Source organism: Malania oleifera, chromosome 3, assembly GCF_029873635.1.
Source record: "Malania oleifera isolate guangnan ecotype guangnan chromosome 3, ASM2987363v1, whole genome shotgun sequence".
NCBI classification, from domain to species: domain Eukaryota; kingdom Viridiplantae; phylum Streptophyta; class Magnoliopsida; order Santalales; family Ximeniaceae; genus Malania; species Malania oleifera.
The window spans coordinates 123,402,758-123,425,873 of NC_080419.1; the positions used below are offsets into that span (position 1 = coordinate 123,402,758).

General features: G+C 40.2%; 1 protein-coding gene across 4 annotated transcripts; it reads left to right on the plus strand.

The window, feature by feature from the left end:
- Positions 1-18,550: 18,550 nt before the first annotated feature.
- LOC131150924 (uncharacterized) lies at positions 18,551-22,271 on the plus strand. Of its 4 annotated transcripts, none has more exons than XM_058102001.1 (2): positions 18,551-19,294; positions 19,857-22,271. In XM_058102001.1, exon 2 carries the CDS (start codon positions 20,233-20,235, stop codon positions 22,087-22,089), a length of 1,857 nt encoding a protein of 618 aa, XP_057957984.1. In that variant the 5' UTR covers positions 18,551-19,294; positions 19,857-20,232; the 3' UTR covers positions 22,090-22,271. The 4 variants fall into 4 exon arrangements, with proteins under 4 accessions (XP_057957984.1, XP_057957985.1, XP_057957987.1 ...); XM_058102002.1 differs by having other exon boundaries at positions 18,615-19,686; XM_058102004.1 differs by having other exon boundaries at positions 18,615-19,294; positions 19,989-22,271.
- Positions 22,272-23,116: the final 845 nt, after the last annotated feature.

Sequence of the window (23,116 nt, forward strand, 5' to 3'; positions counted from 1 at the left end):
ACCCTAAGATGACTCACACTGGGCTTGTGAGTACTCCAGGCTTCATATGGTGTCTTTGTATCAAGACTCTTCGTCGGACACCTATTGAGCAGATAGATTGCACATAACACTGCTTCTGCCCAAAAACTCTTGGGCACATTTTTATCCTTTAACATGCTTCTAGCCATGTTAAGGATTGTGCGGTTCTTCCTTTCGGCTACGCCATTCAATTGGGGAGTGTATGATGGTGTGAACTGTTTCTGAATCCCTTGTTGTCTAAGGAATTCTAGGAAAGTTTCATCTTTGTACTCTCCTTCTTGATCTGACCGGAGTGACTTGATGCGGAAGCCACTCTGTTTCTCCACAAGAGTTTTGAACTCTTTGAACTTGTCAAACACCTCTGACTTCCTTTTCAAGAAGTAGACCCAGGTCTTCCTACTGTAGTCGTCGATGAAGGTGAGGAAGTATCGATTCTGTCCATTCGAAAATGGTCTTAGTGGACCACACACATCTGTGTGTATTAACTGGAGCGGCATGGTTGATCTCCAGTTGGCTTGCTTTCCAAAGCTGTTTCTATGTTGCTTGCTCAAAATACAGCTTTCACATATCACATTTGGATGATGGATATTGGGTAAGCCCTTCACCATCTTCTTGCTTCCCAATTGTTTCAAACTTTCAAAGTTTAGATGCCCATACCTTAGATGCCATAGCCAGTCTTTGTCTTTGATGATAGCGCTCAAACACCTTGGCGTATTATGTTGGATAGCGAGCGGAAACATTCGATTCTTTTCCATTTGAACTCGAGTAACAAGCTTTCCTCGAGCATCTATTATCACCATCTGCTTATCACTGAGGCTAATTCGATAGCCTCTCTCCACGAGTTGTCCGAGACTAAGTATATTAGTCTTCATGGCTGGCACATAGTAGACGTTGGAGATGTAAGCATGATCTCCAGACTTTTGTTTGATCAAAATATCTCCTCTCCCTTGGACTGGGATTTTAGAATTATCGCCGAAAGAGATCTCCCCCTGAACTTTCTCATTAAGTTCAAAGAATAAGTTCTTTCTGCCAGTCATATGATTGTTGGCTCCAGAATCAAGGTACCAAACGCTTTGGTCCTGGGGAGTTGAATTGTGTGCCATCAGCATCAATGACTCTCCATCTGCTTGATCAATTTCGGCAAGGTTGGCCTCCTCGCTAACCTTTTCTTGTTGTCGCCCCCAACATTCATTGCTATAGTGTCCATACTTGTGACAATTGTAGAATTGAATGTTTCTTTTGTCTACATTCGATCGATTATTGTATCCTCCTCTTCTTCCTTGTCCTCTGCCTTGTGGGACATAGCTCTGTTGATTTCATCCTCCTCTAGTGAGACCTCTTCTGCCTCTGCCACCTTCTCTGGGGTTAAAATTTCCAGAATTTCTTCCACGAGATCCTCGATCTCGTCCTCTTCCTTGTTGTGACGTCCCTCCTTTGTCGTATCTATCTGTAGTGAGGGACAACTTCATTTGGAGAGCTTGCTCCAGTGCTTTATCATCACTTCTTCTATTGACTTTTTGCTCATGGGCTTGGAGTGAGCCCACAAGTTCTTCTACAGACATTGTTTCCAAGTCTTTTGTTTCTTCCAGGGTCACAGCTATATAATCATATTTTGGATCTAAAGATCGCAAAATTTTTTCACAAATTCTCTCGTCATTGAGAATTTCTCCATTTCTTCTTAATTGATTTGATACTACCATTACTCGTGTATAGTAGTCTGTAATGGATTCAGTAGACTTCATTTTGAAAGATTCGAACTCACCTCGCAATGTCTAAAGACGAATCTTTTTTACTTTATCTGCACCTTTGTGTGTTCGATGGAGAGAGTCCCAAACTTCTTTAGATGTCTTTGCGGAGGCAATGATTTCGAACGTGGCCTCATCAAGGCCTTGGTAGATTATGGATTTTGCCTTGCAATCTTTCTTTCGATCGGCTCGCAAGGTCGTTCTTTGAGCTTCGGGCATAGCTGTTTCGACTTCTTTTGATGGGCTTTCTCTGTACCCATCTTCAACGATGTCCATGACATCCTGAGAACCTAAAAGGGCTCTCATTTGAATCGACCAGTTGTCATAATTCTCTCGGGTCAATTTTGGAATGACCGATTGGATAGTACTGTTAGCCATCGAATTTAATATATAAAAAACAGAGAAATGGGGGCTGATTTTGGTAAATCTAATGCCACCAATAAATTCAGAAGATTGAAAAACCTTAGGAACCGGTTTTGGTTTGCAAAGAACCGGTCTAAAAATCACCGAACCGGCTATAGGAAAATTCTGGTGAATTTTTAAACTAACCGGTTTAGCTTAACGGCCGCTTAACGGCGTTAATTTTTCCGTTACGCCAAGTGGCGATCTCTGCGCGTGCCGCGTGTCCGCTGCTGGGAGGCGGGTCGGATGCGGGTCAAGTCTCGGGCACGGATCCGGGTTGCTGGTCGCTGGGTCGGGTTGCGGGTCGATGTCAGGGTCGGATCTCGTCAATCGGGCGAAGAAGACGCGTGCGGGAGCGTGAGGAGAATGTCACCGGCTGCCGGAGTCTTCGTCGGCGCGTGCGACGCGTGGGGAGAACGCTGTCTTCGTGGTAGGCGCGTGGGAGCGCGTGTAGACTCTCAAGGTGTCCTTTTGAGACGTAGTTTCCACCGTTGGAATCGTCTCGAGTCTAATTGCACAATGGCAGGCTCAATTTGGTATTTGGAGCAAGTTCAAAACTGAGAAGAAAATTGAATTTCTCCTCTGTTCGCCTCTGTTTGGCGAATTCCGGCGTACCTGGACGCTCTGATACCACTGATGGGTGGAGAGGAATACTCAGTCACTGGATGTGACTGAAACTCAGTGAGGATAAATACCAAACAAGTATATTTCAATCTGAAAAATAATACAGAGGAATTCAAACAACAAAATCTCTCGCTCACTCACTGGCTTTCAACTCTCAACACACCACACTTACAATGCACACACACTCACCCATTTATAGCAATTACAGAAACCAAATAATCAACAATGGTGGGAATTTAAACTTCAACGATTGTGGCTGGTTTGGTAAGGTTGGTGGCCAAATCTTGCTTAACTTCAATGGAGGTGGGCTGCCGGTTGATGAAACTTCTGCAGTCAAATTTTTGCTGCCACCGTACCACTGTTCTCAAGTTTAATCTTCAACAAAAATGAAAAATAATAATAAAAAATAAAAATACTAAAAATAATAGTGATAAAATAATAATAATAATAAGGTAATAATAATAATAATAATGAACATAAGGAGAGACCCCTTATTCTATTTGGTTATGGTAAAAATACGGTGTCTACAATATATATATATCATTATTATATTATAACATTATTATATTATATTATTTAATTATCGAGAATAAATGTTCTCTTTGAACAAATGCATGGATGGATATGATCATTTTTAAAAGGAAACTCTATCGAAATTTTTATAGTAATTCAATACTTTGAATGTGTATGAAAGTTGTGAATGAAATTTGTGAACATACTGATATCGATTGACCAGGAAAATGTTCTCTTTGAACAGGTGCATGGATGGATATGATCATTTTTAAAAAGGAGATTCTGCTGAAATTTTTACAGTCATTAAATTCTTTGAATGTGTAAGAAAGTTGTGAAATACAAAGAAACAAAGGGTACTTGGGTTTCTCACATCCTCGCACTCAATTCCCTCTTTCCTTCCATTAAAAAATAAAAAAATAAAAACAAAACAAAACAAACAAACAACAACAACATAAATTGAGTTTTCACTAGGTTTTGCTTTCTTTAAATAACTTCTCTCCATTACATCCATTAACCACATCACATAAAAACTGAAAAAAAAAAAATTTTAAGGATAAATAAAAATTACCCTAGAGTGTCAAAAAAGCCTACTAAATCCTTGATATTTATAACTAAAGAATAAGAATCAACCGCATCTTTTGCTTTTTCATCTCCGATTTGACAGTCATGCTAATTGTTCACGCTTGACAATCTTTCAAAAACAATAATGTGGAAGCTGACACAAGCAGGAGGACGTGGATCCTTAAGAGACATATAATATAACTATATATTTAAGCCCTCGTATGCTTTTGGGAATGGTGTGAAACTTGAAAATTTTTAGGAAAGAAGAACAAAAAAATTATAATTTTATATACTATTTATATTTAATTTTTCTTAACTCTTAATTATATTAATGATATATAAATATTTTTAAAATTTTAAAATTTAAATATTATTGATTGTAAAATTATTTTTTTATTAATTTATTATATTTTTATTTTTTACTTTTCTTAGAATCAAACATAAAAAGTAACCCCGTTTGTTGTTTGAAAAATATAAAGAAAATGAATCCACTTTTTTATATTTAGTTATTGATGAAAATAAAATATAAAAAAAATATTGAACAAATTAACGAATAAAATTTTTTCTTAATTTTTATCACATTAAAACACAAATTAAGTTTTCAAAATCTTAAAAAGAAAAAAAGAGAATGGAATACTTGGATTTTCTTAATTTACAAAAAATTGCATGTGCCACACGTGAGCACTTGCTTCATTTCCTAAACAAATTTTGTTGGATGGTGCAGCGAGATTTAATCAAAACTTGTTAGATCATTCAGTGAGATTTGTTTGTCACGCGTCAACACACGAATCATCTGACCATTTAAAGCTCGCTGAATGGTCTAGCGAGATTTTAGCGCATCAAAATGAAAAATTTTATTCCATTCAGATTGTTATTTAATATTTTATTAAAAAATAAAATTAAAAATGAAAAAAACTCGGGATTCAAGTCTCTTTGAATGCGAGTAAGGACTGTCTTGTCGTCTGAGGATCCTTGGGTTTGATGATGATTGGCAAGGGCGGTTTCTACAGAAACTTGGTTTCTGTACTATTATGCAATGGGCTCTGCTATAAAATCATTGACAAGTGATAGAGGCTCCTTTCCAGAATCAAAAGGCTTTTACAAATCCCAAGCCCCGACTCCTAATGCTTTCCTTATTTGTTTGGGGGAAATGCTTACATAATTTTCTTAGAATTGATCACTTTTTTTATATGAAATTTTCTTAGAATAGTTCACTTGATTCTGGTAAAGAAGCTGACTTTACGATTCCTAATGCATTGTGCCTTTTGCTGCTCGGTTATGTTTGTGGTTTCTTCATACATTGAATTAGTAGTGGCACAATAAGTGTTTTGCGGTTTCTTCATAAATTTCATAAATCAAGTTAGTGGGACTCGAAGATCTAATGCTCTCCCTATTGAAAGAGTAAACTTGACGGTGGATGGTAGCAGCAACGGTTGACGGCTGCCGACCAGCCGCTTCTGTTGAACGACGGTCACCAACCTTACCTACTAGTTGCATTTGTTGGTTATTGTGATTTTATATTTGTTATAAAAAGTTGTGTGTGTGCAATGTAATATGGTGTGTAGAGAGGGTGAATAGTCAGTGAGCGAGAGTGATTTTGATTCCTCTGTAATTCAGTTTTTAAAATAAATTAATAGTATTTATTGTGTAATTGATTCTCACTGAATTTCAGTCACAACCAGTGACTGAGTGTTCTTCTCCACCCATCACTCCCTTGAAAATTATGCTTGTAAAACCACTTGAGTAATTACTGGTTTGGTAGTCTCATGCCCATGATTCAATTTGACATTCCTAGTCTTTTCTTTCCCTTTGCTTTTTAATTGTAGTTTATATGTTTTTTGGGACTTGTAGGGCTTGCGCATCTGTTCTTGCAAGTAATAAGTATTTCGCTAGGGATCACCAGCGCTTTCTTTCAGGCTTCTTATGGAACTATACTGAAGGCTCATACGACTGCTCTGAAGTGAAGATATGCAAAGGAAAGAAGGAAGGCTGCAGAGGTTGATAAGAAACCAGAGAGTTCAAACAAGCTTCATGTTGCAAAGGCCCTTCTTACTATGGATGTCCTTGGTTTTTGTTTTTAGACAAAATCACTTTTTCATGTCTGGTTATATAGAAAAAAAAATGTAACAAAATAATCAGTAAATTTTTTTTGTTATATATATATATATTTTACATGTCATTATCCTTTGATTTTTCACTTTAACATACATTCATTCTTGTTGTATTGATATTAAAAAAAATATATAACAAAAAATTAATTTTCTTTCATATCTTTTTTCTCCTTTTTCCTTCTTTTTTCTCTGGCAAATTCCTTGGATCCAAACACTTATAGATGTGGGAATTTCATTTTTTCATTCCATCCAAAATTTTTCATTTTTTTTGGGACCTAGGAAACACAAAACACTTCAAAAGGGCCAAAAGTGTTAAGTGCCCAACATGTCTCCAACATTGGGATGCCACAACACAGCCAGATCCTTGTTAGACATGTAGCATAAATTTTTAAGTTTTTGACACTACACACTTGGACACAAAATAGGGGTGGCAAAACGTGGGGCGGACCGGGTGATCCAGGCAGGTCACCAACGGGCCGGATCATAAATGAGTTAGTATTAAATAGGTCACAAACATACCAATCCTAACTCGCCCGTTTAATAAACGGCGGATCACGGATCATCCATTTAAAAAATATAATTTATTTATTTTATTTTATTTTATTTTTAAATTTTCATATAAAATGACATTTTAAAAAAATTACTACATTTTATTTATTAATATCTAAATAAAAACAACATAAAATGTCACTGGCAAATAATGCCATTACTTGAAGAAATAGAGTACTCAAATGGGAAAGTAGGAACCGAGAATGCAGTGCTATAACTCATCAAAATTGGATAAAGTAATACAAAACAAAATACAAACATCCCTCCCTCTGCATCTTTCGGTGAATAGTTATGAAGGAAAAAAGATAGAAGTAAGAGTACAAATAATTACAACAAGAACAAGAAGGAATGAGAGTTTCAATGTCATTGATATGAAACTTCATTAATCCTAAATTTGATCCTCTATAGTGCACCTACCATGCAACATCAAATGCATCTTTCATAGCTCTCAAACCCAACGAGCTCCTATGCTCTCAGTACATGATCCTGGGCAGAAGCTCCAACACCTTCTCCCTCGTCCTTCTCACTTCGCCTCTGGGTATTCCCATTAACACATCCAAAATCTTCATCCCTTTAGATCGTTTATTCGTTCGCAGCAGGCAGCAGCGCACCAGCAGGAGGGACTGAGGGAGGCAGCCAGAGCCAAAGGACTGAGAGCGTGATAGGAGAGGAGGAGAATGAGAGGAGAGGAGAGCCAAGAGCCACGACCCGCGTGAAAGCCTGAAAGGAATTAGGAGGTTTAGGGCTTCTTGTGTGGGGTGGGTGGGTTATGAAGTATATAAAGGATCCAATTAAATGGGTCACCCGGTGGCTGACTCAACCTGAACCCATTATTTTAAACGGGCGGGTCACGGGTGACTCGACGGGTCATGACCTATTTTGCCAGCCCTACTTGCAACTAGGGGTCAGCATAATTCGGGGAAAACCGAATTAACCGACCGAAATTAGTCGGTTTGGTTCGGTTAAAAAAATCGGTTCGGTCGGTTCGGTTATGCATTCCAATTTTTCGGGGAATCGAGTTTCGGTTCAGTGAATAGAAAACATTAATTCGGTTAACCGATTAACCGAATTAATAATTAATTAAATTTTAAATTTAAATTAGTAAATGAAAATCTTGTTGTTCTATTATCTATATTTCTAATTTTTTATTCCCTCTCACTCTTAGTCTCACACTCTCAGACTCTCAGTGCTCTCAGTCTCAGAAACTCCGAAGTCAGAAGGCCCTCCCTCTATCTCTCATTGCCTCTCCCTCGCTCACCCGAGCTCAATCCACCACAGTTCGCACCACCATCTTCACGCGACGGCGATGCTATCGCCTGCGCCCATCGCCATCGTCGTCGCTGGCCATCGTCACCAGCACACAAGCTCCCTCTTATTCTCATTTTTATTCTCTCACAGTCTCGTGCACAGAGCAGTTCACCGAGAACCACCCTGGCTCCTCTTCACTGGCATCAAGCTCGCCCGAGCCCAATCATCTCCCTAACCAACCACCTTTCCTCCACATCAATCTCCACTTCTCAGTTCTCCGGTTCTCCCTCTTTGCGAATCGCCTCTTCCTGGCTTCACCTGAGCCCCTCTTCCAGTCTTCCCAGTTCATGACCTGTCCCGATCCCGAATCCCTCTTCGATCGGCTCTTCCCTCGCGTGGGCGTGGTGATGGATCTAGACTCAGTGACTCAGGACTTCAAGGCTTCAACCTTCCCCCACCTGCCCTTGTTTCAGTTTGGATACACATACACTGATACACCTTCCCCCCTTCCTAGTTTCGATTAACCGAATTACCCGAAAAATAAATTCGGTCGGGTTCGGTTCGGTTTAGCCAAACGGTTCGGTCGGTTCGGTTAATAGTGTTTTTTAATCGAAATTTTAGGTTAATTCGGTTAATCAATCAAATTTGACCGAATCGACCGTTTGCTCACCCCTACTTGCAACCTCGTCTTTTAGCCTTCAAAGTTTTTTCTCCCAGCCTCCTAGCTTTCTTCATCGAACTAAGTGCCTTCATCAACAACAATCTTGGCTTTCTACTAAAGGCTTGAGGTACCCTTCCTTATTCTCTAGTAGTTGGATCTTTCAAAATCACAAGGCACACACACTTGGTGCCCCCATCCTCCTAATGTAACGACCTGCTCCTTTTTCATATATATATTTTTTTATATATAAATAAATTATCATCACATCATACATTCCAACTCAGCAGGTCACAATCCACCTGGGCCCGTGGGCACCAGGGATATAACAAAACATATAGCAGAAGCCTACGCAGCAGAAAGTATAAAATCATATACATCTCATCATAATGTGCATAACACATACCAGAGTAACTACAATTACTATCTCACAGTATATACATCTCAAAAATGAAATCTAGGGACAATCCCCACAAAACCTAACTGTCCCTACCAAAAACTTACCCTTCCAAAGAGGGCAAACAACTGATCTAGATCAGCGGGGCTTTTCTCGCTCTCCTATCAGGGGCTCCTGAAAAATGTATAAGATTTAGGGGTGAGACACCTCTCAGTAAGGGAAATAAACTAATACCAGTGTGTGGCAACATGAGTATTCTGTGTTCTACATATACCATACATAACATATTTAATACTGTTTATCAAATCTGGGAAAACATATGCATATCAAAACATGACAGAACATACTGCATTTTCATAAACATTTCTCATCTCATATCATAATAATAATAACATAAAAACAACCCTAGTAGGTTAGCTGGCTATTGTCATGTATTACCCCCACATGACTGGGTTGTGTGGCCCGAAGGCGGGACCTGACAATGGTTGGCCGACCATTGTCAAGTCAAACAGTAGTCTGTAGGTCTGATGGGTCTACCCAGACTGGTCCGTACACTAGGGGCGATAACAGCACACTTCTTGAAAATAACTACGTCGACCATCCAATCTCACACCACTCCGTACAGCGGCGTTAACACAGATATCATGATTACGAGGACCATGGACACATAGCAACGGTACCGTGCAAGTGCTAGCCTAGACCAAGCCAACTAGGTTCTGATATCATATACATATACTAAAACCGTGATACATAAATATCTCATATCATTTATTTTCACATCAATCATATCATTTCACATATATACGTGTATCATGAAAATCATCGGCCCGTACGCCGGTATTACACATTTTAACATAGCATGGCCCGTACACCGGCAAATCACATAGCACAGCCCTTACGCTGGCAAACCACATAGCACAGCCCGTACGCTGGCAAATCACATAGCACGGCCCGTACGCCGGCAAATCTCAACCACATAGCACGGCCCGTACGCCGACAAATCACATATACATATAAAAATATCTCGGCCCGTACGCCGATTTTCCATCATAGAAATCCATATCGTCCCCATTCCAAAAAAAAACAGTATTTCACAACATTTTTATACTCATGCCACACTAAACAAATTTTCTACGTATTCAACATATCATCATTTAAACAGTATTTTCCAAATATAAATCATATATATAAATATATTTATTTTTCCTGAAACCAGATGCTATATATATATACATACATTTTCTCAAAACAAAACTAGTTTAGTTTATCCCCTTACCTGATTCCTGAAAAACCCCTAAGAAAATCTTCCCCGTACCCACAAGGTTCTCAACTCAACACCCTGAAAATGAAAACTCACAGAATTAAAGTTTAGTATTTTCATACGTACAACATTTTCTATAACTACCACTAAGTTAAATTCGACTTAAAAAGTCTTACCTCAACTTAGGGATGATTCCCAACGTTCCCAATTAACACCTTGGAACTGAAAATTTTCAGTATTAAAGTTCAGTATTTTTATGCGTATATCACTTTCTTCAACTGTCAAAAATCCAAATATTGAATATAAAACCTTACCTTGGATTTGGGATGAAATCCAACTTCGTTTCCCTGATGATCCACTCCGGCAGACTTGTAGAGAATTTCGCCAGGAGCGTCGTGGTAGTTTCGGTTTGTCGATCCGGCGTAAAATTAGCCCGAAATAGAAGAGAGAGAGAGAGTCGTAGGAGAGAGAGAGAGAGAGAGAGCACTTTCAAAAAAAAAAAATCCAAGTAAGCTTCTTGAAGAAGCTTTCCACTTTCTATATATATATATATATATACCTTTAACCTTTATATTAAATGCATATCATAATGACTTACTTATATATATATATATATATATATATATATATATATATATATATATATATAAAAACACACACACACAAATATATATATATATATACATAATAAAATATATATATATATATATATATATATTTTTTTTCTTATCATACTATTCATTTTACTTGTTAATTTAATTAATTAATTTTATTTTATTATTTTATTATTATATATATATTTTTTAAAATTTTATTTTTTTCCCGGTTACTACATTCCTCCCCCCTTAAAAGAATTTCATCATCGAAATTTACTGTTTTCGTAACTCGCCATCCTTTAATCAGGAAAAAGGGTCTACTCATTTTATTACCTACCCTCACTTATGGCGGAGGAATACCGTGGTTACATTTCGAGTCTTGGAAGATTACATATACAAAAGAAAACCATTCTTCCAAAACTAAAGTACTACACTATTCAACCATTACATGTACCTGCAACAGAAAACTACTTAACTATTTACATTTATTCACTCAGACTTCTTGAAATAAATGCGGATACCTCTGCTTCATCTGCTCCTCGGACTCCCAAGAAGCCTCTTCTACTGCATGATTCCTCCACAAGACTTTTACTTGAGGAATCGTCCTGTTACGTAGCTCTTGCACTTTCCTACCCAGAATCTGTACTGGTACCTCCTCATATCTCAGTGAATCACTAAACTCCAACTCATCATAATTGATGACATGAGAAGGGTTTGGGACGTATTTCCTCAACATAGCAACATGAAATACGTTGTGAATCCTGGACAATACAGATGGCAAAGCTAGCCTGTAGGCTACCGGTCCCACTTTATCTAGAATCTCAAATGGACCGATAAACCTAGGACTAAGTTTACCCTTCCTCCCAAATCGCATAACCCCTTTCATCGGAGCTATCTTCAAAAATACGTGATCACCTACGTCAAACTCTAAATTCCTGCGGCGATGGTCGGCATAACTCTTCTGTCGACTCTGAGTTGCACTCATTTTATCCCTGATAAGACGAACTTTATCACATGCCTGCTGAACCAGTTCTGGCCCCACTACTCGCCGCTCACCCACTTCATCCCAAAACAAAGGAGAACGACATCTCCTACCGTACAGAGCCTCAAATGGTGTCATGCCAATGCTAGACTGATAACTGTTATTATACGCAAATTCTACTAATGGCATGAACTGAGTCCAACTACCCCCAAAGTCTAGTACACACGCACTGAGCATGTCCTCTAATATCTGTATCGTCCTCTCAGTCTGCCCGTCTGACTGAGGATGGAATGCCGTACTAAACGATAACTGAGACCCTAGAGCCTCCTGCAAACTCCTCCAAAATCGTGATGTGAATCGTGGGTCTCGATCCGATACAATAGATACAGGCACCCCATGAGAACGTACTATCTCCTGAATGTAAATCTCCGCTAAACGGCTGAGGGAGTAGCTGATCTTGATGGGAATAAAGTGGGCGGTCTTCGTCAATCGATCAACAATCACCCAGATGGCATTATGATCATGTAACGCCGTCGGCAGTCCTGACACGAAGTCCATCGATATGTGATCCCACTTTCACTCCGGGATGAATAACGGCTGCAACTGCCCTGCCGGTCTCTGGTGCTCAGCCTTTACCTGCTGGCACATCAAACACTGCGCTACATACTCAGCAATCTCTCTCTTCATACCACTCCACCAGTATGACTCTCGTAGATCTATGTACATCTTCGTACTACCGGGATGAACTGTATACAAAGAACTGTGAGCCTCCTCTAGAATAGTCTTCCTGATCTCAATATCGGCAGGAACACATAATCTGGAACGGAACTGCAAAGCTCCGTCATCTGCGATACTGAACTCCTCCCCCTGCCCATTATGTACTCTGTCTATCACCTCACTAGCTCTGGATCTTCCTTCTGGGCAGCTTTAATTCTCTCCTGCAGGGTAGGCTGTACCACTAGGCTGGCAATACATACGGGGAGATCACTCTCCACCAACTCTATGCTGAGTCTCTCCAGATCCATTATGATCGGATGCTGGATCCCCATAGCCGCTAACACTGGCTCCCTGGATTTCCTGCTCAACGCATCAGCTACCACGTTTGCTTTCCCTGGGTGATAACTGATGGTACAATCAAAATCCTTAATCAGCTCCAACCACCTTCTCTGCCTCATATTCAGTTCTTTCTGCGTAAAGAAATACTTCAAACTTTTATGGTCGGAGAAGATCTCACATTGCTCACCGTACAGGTAATGCCTCCAAATCTTCAGTGCATGTACCACTACAGCCAACTCAAGATCATGGGTAGGGTAGTTCTTCTCATATTCTTTCAACTGCCTGGATGCATACGCCACTACCCTGCCATGCTACATTAATACACAGCCAAGTCCCTTCAAGGACGCATCACTGTAAATGGTATACCCTTCACCCCCACATAGGATGATCAACACTGGTGCTGTGACTAGTCTCTGCTTCAGCTCCTGAAAACTCTGCTCACAACTATCGTCCCACTCAAATCTAACATTCTTCCTCGTCAGTCGTGTCAAGGGCCCTGACAAAGCTGAGAATCCCTCAACAAAACGACGGTAATAGCCTGCTAGCCCCAAGAAACTCCTGATCTCCTGGACATTTCTCGATCTAGCCCAATTCTCTACAACCTCAATCTTGCTAGGATCCACAGAAATACCGCCTCCAGATACAATATGCCCCAAGAACACGACCTTCTCCAGCCAAAATTCACATTTACTGAACTTGGCGTACAACTTCTTTTCCCGAAGTGTCTGCAAAACCTGCCTCAAGTGCGTCTTATGCTCCTCATAGTTCCTAGAATAGACCAGTACATCATCAATAAAAACAACAACAAACTGGTCTAGGTATTGGTGGAAGACTCTATTCATCAAGTCCATAAATACCGCAGGAGCATTCGTCAAACCAAACGGCATCACTAGAAACTCGTAATGCCCATACCTAGTCCTGAAGGCCGTCTTTGAGACGTCTTCTGCTTTCACCTTCACCTGATGGTAGCCAGATCTGAGGTCAATCTTCGAATACACCCGTGTACCCTGGAGCTGGTCAAACAAATCATCGATACGAGGTAGAGGATACCTATTCTTGATTGTCAGTTTATTTATCTCCCTATAGTCTATACACATCCTCATAGTCCCGTCTTTCTTTTTCACAAATAAAACTGGAGCTCCCCACGGAGATACACTGGGTCGTATGAAGCCCTTATCTAGCAGATCTTGCAACTAATTCTTCAATTCTGCTAACTCCATTGGCGCCATTCGATAAGGTACTTTAGAAATCGGCGCTGTACCGGGAGGTAGATCAATAGAGAAATCCACCTCACGGTCGAGTGGCAAGCCTGGTAACTCATCTGGAAAAACATCCACAAACTCCTTCACTACAGGCATGCTAGCAAGTTTCGACTCATTCTCTGACATCTTTTTCACAACCGCTACAAACCCATGACAACCACTCAGCAGTAGTCTCCTGGCCTGAATAGCTGAAACTAGTTGAGGCGGGGATTGTACATGCGACCCTACAAACTTGAATTCTGCTTCCCCCGGGGGTCTAAATATCACCTCTCGTGCACGACAATCTATGCTGGCAAAATTAGCCGCTAGCCAATCCATGTCAAATATAACGTCAAACCCATGCATGTCTAACACTATCAAATCAACAGACAATGTTTTCCCCTAAATCTCTACTGGGCAGTTGCGGAGTACCCTACCACACCTCACTACCGACCCAGTCGGTGTAGATACCAACAGTTCAACATCTAATGATTGTGTTTCAGCCTCACATAATTTAATACACCCCAAGGACACAAACGAGTGTGTAGCTCCTGAATCAAATAATGCAATAACTTTAAAAGAAAGCATAATGACCATACCTGTCACCACGTCACCTGACGCCTCAGCCTCACCCGGTGTCAGAGTAAACACCCTGGCTGGAGCCGTATTCCTCTGCTGGCCCCCCGTGGTGCCTGATAACCTCCCCGGTATGGTCTAGGAGCTGGAACTGCATCTGGTGGAGTAGGGCAGTCTCGTACCATGTGCCCCGATCTACCGCAGCGATAGCACACCGGAGCTGCATCTGGCGGGGTAGGACAATCTCGCACTATATGTCCCAATCTACCGCAGCAGTAGCACACTACACCACCAGCTCGACACTCTCCCCAGTGCCTCCTACCACAAGTCTGACAAACTGGAGGACCCTGCCCTGTCTGCACCTGGTGTCCTCTCGTCTCCTGTCTCTGCCCTCTACCATGATTACCCCTCCTCCACTGACCTGGCTTGTGACCCTGCTGGTAGCTCGTAGATGCAGATCTCTTCCTCTGTCCCTGCTCATCCGCATCAAGACGCTCACCAATCTCTGCCAAGGCTTCCCTGTCGACCAACTCAGCGAAGTCCTGGATCCACAGCACCACCACCTGCCTAAATATACTCCGCCTTAAGCCTCTCTCAAACTGCCTCGCCTTCTTCACCTCATCAGGAACAATGTATGGGGCGAATCGAGAGAGCTCGATAAAATGTGCTACATATTGCTGGACGGATAGCTGTCCCTACTTCAGACTCAGGAACTCTTCTACCTTAGCCTCCCTCAAAGTAGCTGGAAAATATCTGTCAAAGAACAGATCTTTAAACCAGTCCTATGTCATAGCTATTGGAGTCACCCTCTGCTGCTCTAATAGTCTCACCGCAGTCCACCACCTCTCAGCCTCTCCTGTCAATTTATAGGTGGCAAAGAGGACTCTCTGTTCCTCAGTACATTGCAGCACAGCCAAGATTTTCTCAATCTCCTGCATCCAGTTCTCAGCGGCTACAGGATCAACTCCACTTGAGAACGCCGGAGGATTCATCTTCGTAAATTTCTCTATAGTGCACCCATGGCCTGTAGATGGACCACTCTGCTCCCTCGAGCTCCTAACAATCTCAGCCATAATTTGTTGAGCCACGCTACGTAATACCGCATCAGAGTCGGTCCTAGCTGCACCTGATGGTCCTGCTCCATCACTGCCACTCGCATGGGCACTATGTCCTTTTGGATCCATCCTGGAAAATAGCAGTTGCAATTCAGTAATCCTATCCTCATAATTTACCCACCTATCCTCACCACTCATCTCAACATTTCTAACTCATTGTTAATCCCCAGTCCTACATTCTAGGAACACAACCTGACAATAGCTTACTATGGTTTTCCAGAAATCGTCACCCTAGGAAAAACATAGAAACTACCACGGAAGTCCTGCTTCTAGACTGTAGAACAAAACCTCAAATCATTTCCTAAACTCTGGTATTGTTCCTGCTGCACTCTAAAGTCTACAGAACCTAGCAACCTAGGCTCTGATACCAACTATAACGACCTGCTCCTTTTTCACATATATTTTTTTTCATATAAATAAATTATCATCACATCATACATTCCAACTCAGCAGGTCACAATCCACCTGACCCCGTGGGCACCAGGGATATAACAAAACATACAGCAGAAGCCTACGCAGCAGAAAGTATAAAATCATATACATCTCATCATAATGTGCATAACACATACCAGAGTCACTACAATTACTATCTCACAGTATATACATCTCAAAAATGAAATTTAGGGACAATCCCCACAAACCTAACTGTCCCTACCAAAAACTTACCCTTCCAAAGAGGGCAAACAACTGATCTAGATCAGCGGGGCTTTTCCCGCTCTCCTATCAGGGGCTCCTGAAAAATGTATAAGATTTAGGGGTGAGACACCTCTCAATAAGGGAAATAAAGTAATACCAGTGTATGGCAACATGAGTATTCTGTGTTCTACATATACCATACATAACATATTTAATACTGTTTATCAAATCTGAGAAAATATATGCATATCAAAACATGGCAGAACATACTGCATTTTCATAAACATTTCTCATCTCATATCATAATAATAATAACATAAAAACAACCCTAGTAGGTTAGCTGGTTATTGTCATGTATTACCCCCACATGACTGGGTTGTGTGGCCCGAAGGCGGGACCTGACAATGGTTGGCCGACCATTGCCAAGTCAAACAGTAGTTTATAGGTCCGATGGGTCTACCTAGACTGGTCCGTACACTAGGGGCGATAACAGCACACTTCTTGAAAATAACCACATCGACCATCCAATCTCACACCACTTCGTACAGCGGCGTTAACACAGATATCATGATCATGAAGACCATGGACACATAGCAACGGTACCGTGCAAGTGCTAGCCTAGACCAAGCCAACCAGGTTCTGATATCATATATATATACTAAAACCGTGATACATAAATATCTCATATCATTTATTTTCACATCAATCATATCATTTCACATATATACGTGTATCATGAAAATCATCGACCCGTACGCCGGTATTACACATTTTAACATAGCACGGCCCGTACACCGGCAAATTACATAACACAGCCCTTACGCTGGCAAACCACATAGTACAGCCCGTACGCTGGCAAATCACATAGCACGGCCTATACGCCGGTAAATCTCAACCACATAGCACGGCCCGTACGCCGGCAAATCACATATACATATAAAAATATCTCGGCCCGTACGCTGGTTTTCCATCATAGAAATCCATATCGTCCCCAATAAAAAAAAAACAGTATTTCACAACATTTTTATACTCATGCCACACTAAACAAATTTTCTACGTATTCAACATATCATCATTTAAACAGTATTTTCCAAATATAAATCATATATATAAATATATTTATTTTTCCTGAAACCAGATGCTATATATATATACATACATTTTCTCAAAACAAAATTAGTTTAGTTTATCCCCTTACCTGATTCCTGAAAAGCCACTAAGAAATTCTTCCCCATACCCACAAGGTTCTCAACTCAACATCCTGAAAATGAAAACTCGCAAAATTAAAGTTTAGTATTTTTGTACGTACAACATTTTCTATAACTACCATTAAGTTAAATTCGACTTAAAAAGTTTTACCTCGACTTAGAGATGATTCCCAACGTTCCCAATCAACACCTTGGAACTGAAAATTTTCAGTATTAAAGTTCAGTATTTTTACGCGTATATCACTTTTTTCAACTGTCAAAAATCCAAATATTAAATATAAAACCTTACCTTGGATTTGGGATGAAAACCAATTTCGTTTCCCTGACGATCCACTCTGGCAGACTTGTAGAAAATTTCGCCAGGAGCGTCGTGGTGGCTTCGGTTTTTCGATCCAGCGTAAAATTAGCTCGAAATCGAAGAGAGAGAGAGAGTCGTAGGAGAAAGAGAGAGAGAGAGAGAGAGAGCACTTTCAAAAAAAAAAATCCAAGTAAGCTTCTTGAAGAATCTTTCCACTTTCTATATATATATATATATATATATATATATACCTTTAACCTTTATATTAAATGCAGATCATAATAACTTACTTATATATATATATATATATATATATATATATTTTCCTTATCATATTATTCATTTTACTTGTTAATTTAATTAATTAATTTTATTTTATTATTTTATTATTATATATATATTTTTTTAAATTTTATTTTTTTCCCGGTTACTACACCTAATCTCCTCTCCATTGTTCGAAGGCTTTTCTATGTTCAATGTGTCCTCCCTCTTCCTATAAAATATTAGTTAAATACAACAATTTTAGATGGGTACAATTCGATCAACAAAACAATTTTTTTTAAAAAGAATTATTGACTAATTTAAATAATAAAATAAAATTTAGGAAAATGTTATAGATGATTTTTTCAGTATCACATCATTCCAAAGCCAGTTCTTTTCCTTTTTTAAAAAATTGCATTTAATTTATGCAAAATATGAACTGAAATTACAAATTTTAATATGATAATTCAATTACCAATACAAAACATTTTATTTAGAATAAGTAGTGAATAATTTAACATTTAACACCACATAACATTTCAAAATTCAAATAAAACCCCCAACTTTATTTTATATTCAATCTAGACTTTTCCATTGCGAGCTCGTCCCAGCCCTTCTACAAACTCCCGCCTTCCTTCGCCGCCTCCGAAGCCGCCGTCTGCAGCTTCTCCGCCTTGACTCGCTCCGGCCGATTCCCGCTCGCCGACTCTGCCAGGACTCGGGTCAGCTCGGCCGTGTCAGGAACTGCCTCCAGGCCGTCGCATACCTTGAGGGCTGCGCCGAGATCGTCGACTGGCATGTCCGTGTTGAAGTGGTGGTCGGTCTGCATCGGCCACGCCAGTAGCAACTCTCCGGCGACAATCCCCTTCGGCGCCGGGTTCGACCTGCAGTGAGTCTAGTAGGAGCCCGCGATTCGGTGGCCGACGCCTACTGCGGGGCCCATCCGCTGATTACGAGCCCCCTCCTCGCCGTCCGATCCTCGAAGCCGAGTGGGATTCCGCCGTAATCGGACGGCTCCTGGACTGCCTTCATGGGCTCCGTTACACTCGATGGGCTTAGGAGCCCAAAATGAATTGCATCCGTTACAAGCGAGCAACACCCCCACGGTTCAAACTTCATACTGAAAGCAACCGCCGACTCATCATCTGTAGATGCGATTGATTTCAACAATAGCTTTGGCGGCGATCGATCCCAAGAGCTTTCGTCATGGTCTCTCTCTCTCTCTCTGCACAATCAAGGTTAAATTCCAGAATCTGAATGTCGTATTTCTTGTTATTGCTATCCATTTCTGATTAACGTGTCTTTCTTTAATTGTTCATTATTTCCTGTTTTTTTTTTTTAATTTTTTTTTGTTTGTCTCTCTCTTGTGATCCGATAACCAACCGCGTCTTTGATTCTCCACGGAGCTGTGCCCTAATTTGTGTCTTTTTTCCCCCGACGAGTACAGAATCGGGAATAATTTTATTTTTTAGTTGAAATTGGCGCAAGCTCCATCGTTTTTTGTTTTTGATGCTAGAACTCAACTCGTGAAATGCTCAGCCTACCCAAGCTTCGCTTGATTTGATTTTATTATAATAGAATCAGAGTTGATCTGGAATCACATGCTGTTACACAATATGAAATTAATGAGGTAGACATGGTTGTATTTAAGCATGAATATTTCTTTATGCATTCTGTGGTGCTTAAACTCCCCCTCATTTCCCTATTTTGTCTTGAATATATGTTTTGTTTTTTTCATATAATTTTTCATCTGCTTAGTAAGAACTAACTCTTTTATTATTTGTTTTTGTTAATGTCTAGGTACTTCTTCTACAGCCTCATCCATTTCTTAATGAGCTTACTACGTCAGTCCACTAAATTCTAAAATTTACGTCTGCAAGTTTTGATTGAAACCTCATTCTTTTGGTTGCCTTCTTGAAATCTTTTGATCAGAGAGTCCTGTTGCCAAGGTACCATGCCTTGATAAGAAGTGGATGTGCCTTAATTCTATTGGATGTTGATTAAATTGTTGGGCAATAAAAATTAAGGAAGATAAGTCTGGGGAATTGCTTTGTCAATTATGTCAATTGGATGGTGCAAATTAAGAAAGGTAAGTCTTGAGGGATTGCTTAGCCAGTTAGTTGTGTAAAATTCTGATTAGGTTTACCTTCAATACTTTAGCAACCATTTGTTTCCGATGCTTCTATCACTGATTTTCTCTCACATACAAGATATCTGGCCGTTTTCTTCACTCAAACTTGATGATTTGAAAGTGTCAAAGAAATTAGTTCGCAGGCTTCAAATACCTGACGAAACAAAACAGTTTGTTTTTGCTATTCATGAGCCGGAATCCCAAGCCATAGTTTATATACTAGCTGTACAGAACTTGTCTCAGCAATCAGCAGCAGATGCAGAATGTCTTATTAATGAAGTTCAGCCAGAAGCAGTTGTGGTACAGGTTCCTGCATCAGCTATGGTTGAGATTCTAGCAGAGGAGAACAAGCCAAGGGATGATTTGGTGAAGTCAATGCCAACGACTTCTTTTGGTGTTCTTAAAAGTTGCATTGTTGACAAGATTAATAAAGAGATGTATGAGAATATGGCTGGGAATTTAGTTTTGCAAGAAATTTTTGGAATCAGTTTTCATGGGCATGTTTTGGCTGCCAAAAAGGCTGCGGAGGAGGTGGGTTCCCCTTTCTTTTTGATTGAATCTCCACTTGTGGATGCTGAGGAAAACCCGTCAAATGAGTATAATATGTTAAACAAGTTTCAAGCGCAAGCTTTCCTGGGATGCAGTTTGGTTCCACAGAAAGTTGATGCTGTTGCCCCAAGGAGATTCTTGCTCACCAATGATCTCCAGTCCCAGATGGTGAAATCCTCGTCTTCATATCTCACCCGGTCTGCCTCAGAATCAGTTCCTGTTTTGGGTAGGAAAATTGGAGAGTTTCAAGCAATATGCAACTACCAAGCCCCACCATTTGCTCAATCTATTTATCCATTATTCACAGACTTGCATGATATCTTTGTTGATCTCCCATCAATTGGGAGAGCTTTGGCTTGCGCACAGAAGATGCTTCTTGACGTGGACAAAGGAGAAACTGTGGATGCACAATTACTTTCTGATGTTCGAACTTTCCAAATTGCAGTGGAGGGGTTGAGGCTTGCACTGAACAATTCTGCACGATGCCCCATCAGCGAAATGCAAGCTCCCAACACAACTGGAATTGAGTTCTCTGAACTGCCTATGGATGATAAATCCAATGTTCTTTTAGCACAAGCCCTTCGAAGCCAAACAAAGAATTTCAAATCCATAGTGGCCATCGTGGAAGCTAGAAACTTAGCAGGTCTAAGGAAACATTGGAAAACATCAGTGTCGTGGGAGGTTGAGGATTATATCAAGAAGATATTCACGAAATATGAAACGAATGAGGAGAGCCTAGCTACTGGAAGCATGGACTTTTTAAAGAAGTTTACAGACAAACCAATGGTGGCAGTTGGGGCTGGAGCGGCTGCAGTTTTAGGAGCTTCATCCATACCCAAAGTTGTCCCCGTTTCTTCTTTCTTGAAATTGGTTGCACTCAAAATGCCTGTTTCAGCTAAGGTCCTTTTGACATACACCCAGAAGGCCATGACTCTCACACTTGGCAGAACATTTAGCCCATCAAGACTAGTGGCCCATGGAATTGCCAGTTACGGAGCCAAAACTTCTTCTGTCTTGAAGGGATCTGCTTCTGCCCAGAAAGTCCGGGCTGTGGCTCACTGTGTTATAGCCTATGCTCAGAGAAACTCTTTTTCAATCACACAGACAGCATTTTATGAAATAATGAGGAAGCGGAAGGTCCAGCCAGTTAGATGTTTGCCTTGGACCGCATTTGGTTGTAGTGTGGCAGTATGTACAGGGTTGTTCATGTATGGAGATGGGATTGAATGTGCTGCAGAATCTCTTCCAGCTGCCCCCTCAATTGCCTGTTTGGGTCGGGGAATCCAAAGCCTACACCAAGCATCGCAAGAAGTTACCAAGAGAATAGCTCAAAGAAAACTGTATAAAACCTAATGTATAGTCCCAATAGAACACAAGGAGTAATAAGTATAAATTATTTCTCTCTTTCTGTTTTTTTGAAATTTTCCTTCTCAAATCTGTTCCAGAAATTTTTGTTGCTTCGATAATCTGTATGGTTTGATATCCTTGTACATATGGCCCCTTGAATGAAAATTTTATTTGAAAGTCCAGAAAAAGTTCAAGAAAGAAAGAGTTATGATTTGCATTAGGTGGCCAATCTACACACACTGATGTGATGGAGATGCTTGCCTATCTGAGAAACTGGAGGGGCAAGTTGTCGATCCATGTTGAATTCCCCACTTTCCAGCTTATGGCCATACTGGAAAATAGCAGATCTCACCTTCCATGGATGCCTCGAACCATTTTCCAATAGCGGTCATTTATAAATTCGTAACTTCAAGGAATTCATCCTTGCAATTTAAAATTCATCCATTGCATTTATAAATTCATAATTCAGATCATTTGTTGGGCAACTAGGCAATGCTGTCAAAGATGCATTCCATGTGCTTGATGATATGCTTCTTTAAGCAATGCTGTAATATAAAAAAGGGCAGTCTGATGCACAAAATTCTGCCTCATCCATCATTTCTCTTAGAATTTATAGCCCAACCAAAGAAACCTTTTAGGATGGTGTTCTAGTTATTGAAACTTTGCTCAAGCAATAATTCTTACCAAGATTGTCCTACTCCCATCGCACAATGGCAAAACTATGCCTATGAACAGTTAGAGGACTCTTAAGCCTTGTGATTGTGGGGTGAAAATCATGGGTGTAAGTAACACTCTTCTCTGTTCCCAATTCCCCTCTTATTTGCTCTCTAGTCTTGAATAATTTTACTGTTGTGTGAATTTCAATTCAGATAGTATGTATTAATTTGTTATCTCATGAATGATTTAGATAATATTGCAGACAACCACACATAATGTTGTTTATCTTCATTTTATTTTGTCATGGGATTAGAAATGTGTATTTACCCTTCCCAATCTGTGGAAGCTTCCATTATGCCCTACATGAATGATAGGA

Bases quoted from the DNA above. Each gene is read 5' to 3' on its own strand.
- LOC131150924 (XM_058102001.1), top strand. From the start codon at position 20,233: ATGCTTCTATCACTGATTTTCTCTCACATACAAGATATCTGGCCGTTT.